This window comes from Pipistrellus hanaki (genome assembly GCF_964339955.1).
Source record: "Pipistrellus hanaki genome assembly, chromosome: 1".
NCBI lineage: Eukaryota > Metazoa > Chordata > Mammalia > Chiroptera > Vespertilionidae > Pipistrellus > Pipistrellus hanaki.
Window position 1 is genome coordinate 2,313,442 of NC_140503.1, and position 5,445 is coordinate 2,318,886.

The window sequence follows — 5,445 nt, forward strand, 5'->3', positions numbered from 1 at the left end:
AGCCCCATTTCCTGGCAGGCGAATTGGGGTCATCATTCCCAGCACTACAGCTGTGAGAACGGCACCCATAGGTGCTTACACATTGCTGTCTGCACCCATTCGTCCATCCCCTGGGGAGTCCGCCTGCAGCTGGGGCTCCGAGGCCCTACCTCGGCCGGCAGATGGCCCTTAGGGGTCACAGCTCCTGCCCTCTGACGCCCCCCCTCCCCGCGGCCCGGGGCCCCCCCTCCCCACGGGCCCGGGCCCCCCCTCCCCGCGGCGCGTCTCCCCGGCTCCCCGCGGGCCCGGGCCCCCCCTCCCCGCGGCCCCGCCCGCCCCGCGTCCTCAAGTTTCTCCAACTTTTCGGCAGGTCCCGCCGGCGCCCCGCCCCCCGCCGGTGACGTAACAATGCTGCAGCGCGGCGGCCAATAGGCGGCGGCGGGGGCCGGCAGGGCGGGCCAATGGCGGCGGCGGACGGCCGGGGTCCTGCCCGGCCCGGGCCGCACTGCGCCGCCCGCGCCCGCCCGCCGCCCGGGCCGCCCCGCCGCCCAGCGACCGGACGGAGCGCGGGGCGGAGAGCGGCTGCGGCGGGCGCGGGCGGCGGCTCCGGTCTGTCCGTCCGCCCGTCCGTCCGGGACCTTCGCCGCCGCGCCTCCCGCGGGCGCCGCGCCCCGGCCGCAGGGGCGGGAGCCAGGCCGCGGCCGCCGCCCCCACGGTGAGTCCCCCGCCTCCCCGCAGCCCGCGCCGGGCTCCCGGCCGCCCTCCCGCCGGGCTCCGCGCTCGCAGGTGCAGCCCTCGCGGCGCCCGCCGCCCGCAGCCCCGGCCTCGCCCCCGCGGGTCGCCGCGTCGCGGGAGGAGGTGGCGGCGGCCGGGACGCGCCGCTCGCCCTCCAGCCCAGCCCCCGCTCCCGCCGCGGCCGTGACTCAATGCCGGTGACGTGGGCGCCGCTTTACGTAACCCGCCGGCGCCCCGCGTCCGCCCGGTCCACCGGGGCGCCGGCCGGCGTGGGGCTGTCCGGCCGCTGGGCCCCGAAGGGCGCGGGCCCGCAGGCCCCCGGGCCCCTGAGACTTAGTCCCCGGCCTCTGAGTTTGTGGAGGACTTGGCCCTGGGAGGCAGCCGGGGGCCAGGGCCGGGCTCAGAGGGCCAGGGCAGCGCCCGGCCGGCTCCCTCCTGGCTGGGACACCCCATGTGCGGACAGAGCCGCCGGCGGGCGGCAGGAGACCGGGGCGGAGGCGGCTCTGCCAGGGCTGCCTGGCCCCTGCCCCCCGCCCCGCGCTGAGAACCGCGCACCTGCTTCCCCGGGGCCGCAGAGCGCAGGGTCCCGCTGGGGTGCGCAGGCTGTGAAGTGCGGGGCACAAGTCTCTGCTGACGTCACCCTCCAGCCTCCTCCCAGGAGCCAGGGGTGTGGACACCCAGCAAACATGTTGGGTGTCCCCGCCCCCCAAACTCTGCCTCTGGGGTTCACGCCTCATTCCCCTCTTCCTTACAGATGATGGAGCTGAGGTTCAGAGAGGCAGTGACAGACCACGTCTGCTAGGGCATCCCCCGCAGGAGCCAGGTAGGTCTGGGTCGAGAGCCCTGCTCTGTCCTCCAGGGGTCAGAGGACAGGGTCAAGGCTAGGACAGGGATTTGTCCTACAGAAGGGACTGGGCTACAGAAAGGATTTGGCTCCACTTGAGGCGTGGGCCAGCTTTCCGACCCCCACCCGGGGGTGGATGCGCCTGGCCGGGTGGGGCTCTGGCCGGGGCTGGGGGCTCAGGGTCACCTGGTCACGGGGCCACAGGTCTCCTAGCTGCCAGAGAAGGAGGGACTTCGGGAGGGCGGACAGGCGGGTCAGGAGCAGGGATGCGGGAGGTGGTTGGGGATCTGGCAGGGAAGGGGGCTGTGAGGGTGCCTGGAAGGGCTGGTCCGAGGCTGGAGTGGGTAGAGTCGGCCCTGTGAGGGGTGATCAGATCCCTCTTAGGCCCTTCGGTTCCCCTGGGGGAGGGAGGACAAGAGGGCAGGAGGGTAGAGGGGGAACAGGCCCAGGCGCTCACCGTGTTCCTCTGCCTGCAGGTGGTTGGCCGCGGGGCCCATGCCGTGAGGCGGGCGCTGCCCCCGCCAGCACCCCCCAGCACCCCGCCAGCACCCCCCAGCATGCCGTGGGACGCCCGGGGGCCCGGCGGAGTGGAGGGCGCCAGCGCGGCGCGCCTGCGGGCGCAGAAGCAGTGCCGCAAGTCGTCCTTCGCCTTCTACCAGGCGGTGCGCGACCTGCTGCCCGTGTGGCTGCTGGAGGACATGCGCGCCAGCGAGGCCTTCCACTGGGACGAGCGCGGCCGCGCCGCCGCCTACTCGCCGTCCGAGGCGCTGCTCTACGCGCTGGTGCACGACCACCGGGCCTACGCGCACCACCTGCTGGCCGCCTTCCCGCGCCGCGCGCTGGCCCTGCCCGGCGCCGGCTTCCGCTGCTGCGCCGCGCCCGGGCCGCACGTGGCGCTGGCCGTGCGCTACGACCGCGTGGGCGTCCTGCGCCGCATCCTGCGCGCCGTGCGCGACCTGCCGGCCGAGGAGCGCGCGCGCCTGCTGGACCGGCGCGGCTGCGGCCGCGTGGAGGGCGGCGGCACGGCGCTGCACCTGGCCTGCGAGCTGGCGCGGCCCGAGTGCCTCTTCCTGCTGCTGGGCCACGGGGCCTCGCCCGGCCTGCGGGACGCCGGCGGCCTCACGCCGCTGCAGCTGCTGCTGCGCCAGCTGGGCCGCGACTCCGGGGCCGCCCCCGCTGCCCCTGGGGCGCCCGCCGCGGCCGGGGAGGCGCTGCGCCAGCGCCGCCTGCTGCTGCTGGACCTGCTGGTGCTGTACGCGCCCGCCGACGCCCGCCTGGCCCGCGGCGAGCTGCTGGGCGACCGGCCGCGCTGGCGGCGGCTGCTGGGCGAGGACAAGTTCCAGTGGCTGGCCGGCCTGGCGCCGCCCTCGCTCTTCGTGCGCGCCATGCAGGTGCTGGTCGCCGCCATCTCGCCCGGCCGCTTCCCCGAGGCCCTGGAGGAGCTGCCGCTGCCGCCCTTCCTGCAGCCGCTGGACCTCACGGGCAAGGGCTAGCCCGGCGCCCCGGACCGGGCCCGGGCCCGGGCGGGAGAAGACTATTTTCGGAGGCTGTGCTAGCACTTTACATATATTGGTTGCTGTACCTGAGACTCCGCCTCGTCTGTCCCATGGGGGCTGGGGGGCAGCTGGGCTCCAAGCGGCAGGCTTTCTGGTCCGGTTGGGCTCCGTGCGTGGCCTCCCCACGCAGAGCGGGGCTGAGGGGTCTCGTGGCTCCCAAGAGCAGGCCTTGACCTCAGCTCACTGGCCTGCATCTAGATTCTAGAACCTGCTGGAAGCTTAGGCCTCTGGCAGTGACCACTAAGCTGAACAGGGCTGAGGACTGACGGCAGGGGCCGGGGCCGGGGCCGGGGCTGGAGGGCGAGGAGGGCGGAAGGCTGCGGTGCGACAGGAAGAGGTGCACCCCAAGGGACCCTCCCCCTCCCACCCTGGGCGTCACCGGGACTGCCCCCAAACCTGGTCTCCCCAATTTGCTCCCTGAGGATGACCAGGCACCCAGCCTGGGCTCTGGCCCCAGCTCCACACCTCAGGTGGGTTAGCTGTGCCTTGACCCGCCCTCAGTCCCCTCAGGGTGGGCCTCCCAGCGTCCCTGGCCCAGCCCCAGCCCCAGGGGTGTTAGGTGGTGCCCACAGGTGGTGATGGCCGCATCGCCCAGTGGGAAGCCTGCTAGTCCAGCCAGTAGAGACGGCAGGTTCTCAAGGTGCAGACTTGCCAGCAGACACGTCACAGCCCCAGGAATTCTGCTGGGCCGTGAAATTCAACCCGTGCTGCCTGGGCGGCAGACACGGTGTCCTGCCAGGAGCTGAGGGCTAAAGGTGTGCGTGATGCAGTGACCAGCCTGATCCCAGCGTCCCTGAGGGGCCAGAGGCTCTGGCTGGTGGGCCATAGGACGGATACAGAAGGGCCTGGGTAGCAGGAAAGGCTGGCTTGGTGGGCCTGGCTCGGGCCCGTACCTACCACCCACCCTCAGGGTGATCTGGGACAAGCGCCCTGCACCTGGGCTTCTGTGTCCCATGTATTCAAAGGATTTTGGGTCATTTCCAAGCTCTACGTGCCCTGAAAAGCATATGGCCCCAGTTCCTGGGACGTGTGCAGTGGGGGTGCACAGCCCTGGGGGGAAGGAGAGGGTAAGGGTGCAGAGCCAGTGGCTGGTCCTGGGCCCCTCCCCCCACTGTGTGTCCTGAGGCAGTAAGGTATCTTCTCTCAACCTTGACACCTGTGGGGAGTGAGGGTGTGTGTGCGTGTGTTTGGGAGGATACTCACCTCTCTCCCAGTTCAAAACTGGGGGCATCAGGAGCCCCCGTCCTCACACGGGGGTGCTGCTGTAGGGGAGGGGACGTTTCCTGAGGGAGACAGAACCTGGAACCCAGTGCCCAGGTGGTCACGGTGGCCCTGGGGGTGCGGGGAAGGGGCTCGGAGCCCTGATGGGGGCCCCTGGCAGGGGCCTGGGCCTGACTTCCTCCCCGTTCCCCAGGGCCGCCCTGGCCGAGGTCCCCCTTCATTGCCCCCCTTTGGGGACAAGCTCCTTTGAACCCCCTGGGCTGGGACTGGGTGAGGCTGGGGCAGGGGGGGCTGTCCCATCTCAGGGCTCCCTCATTGTCAAGCAAGTGGAGGTGGCACCAGGGCTGGCCCTGGAGTTTGGGGCAGGGTCCCAACAGGAGGATTGTGGGTGGCAGAGTGGGGAAGGCCAGGGCCCAAGTGGAGTGGTTTGGGGTGAGCAGGGGATTGCACCCTCATTCCTCCAAGGGGTGACATGGGAGGAGTGGACAGGAGGGGGGCAGCCCCATGTCCTTGTGAAGGGAGAGGAGCCCAGGCCGCTCCCCTGTGACAGCCCAGCAGGCAGGATCTTGGCACGGCCTCCCCACGCCTCACCGAGGACTGACGCCTGTGGTGAGAGGGAGGTGCAGGGCAGATAAGGGTATCTGGTGGCCGCTGCTGGCCGGTGGGGGTGGGGGGAGGGAGGGCAGGCCCAGCGTTGGGCTTATCAGCTGGCTGAGCCCTCCAGCCCCAGGGAGGGCAGCAAGCACGGTACCCCGCCCTGTCCCAATTACCACGCTGGTGATGACATCAGTCCGGGGACTAGACGGCCAGGCCCAGCCAGGGTGCCTGGTGGACAGCAGCTCCCCTGGGCCCCTGGCAGCTGTCTTGTTGGCTTCTCTCCCGCAACAGGCCCCTCTTCCCTGCGGCGAAGTGCGCTGGTGTTTTCATTCCTTCATCTTTCAAAGGAAAACCTGACTTTGGCCAACCTGGTTCCCCCAGGGACCCAGTGACCCCCAGCCAGGCCAGAATCTGTGCCCTGGGCACCTGTCGGTACCGTGACCTCCTGCCCAGAGCTTGAAGGGACAGCACAGGACACTGTGTGCTGGAGAGTGGCTGGGGGATGCCAGGAGG

At 71.4% G+C, this 5,445-nt stretch overlaps 1 protein-coding gene across 1 annotated transcript; it reads left to right on the forward strand.

Annotated features, from left to right (window-relative positions):
* The first annotated feature begins 450 nt into the window (after positions 1-450).
* ANKRD9 (ankyrin repeat domain 9) lies at positions 451-3,139 on the forward strand. The gene is made up of 3 exons (XM_084861431.1): positions 451-694; positions 1,469-1,537; positions 2,035-3,139. The coding sequence occupies exon 3, from the start codon at positions 2,116-2,118 to the stop codon at positions 3,049-3,051; it is 936 nt and encodes a 311-aa protein (XP_084717557.1). The 5' UTR covers positions 451-694; positions 1,469-1,537; positions 2,035-2,115; the 3' UTR covers positions 3,052-3,139.
* The last annotated feature ends 2,306 nt before the right edge of the window (positions 3,140-5,445 follow it).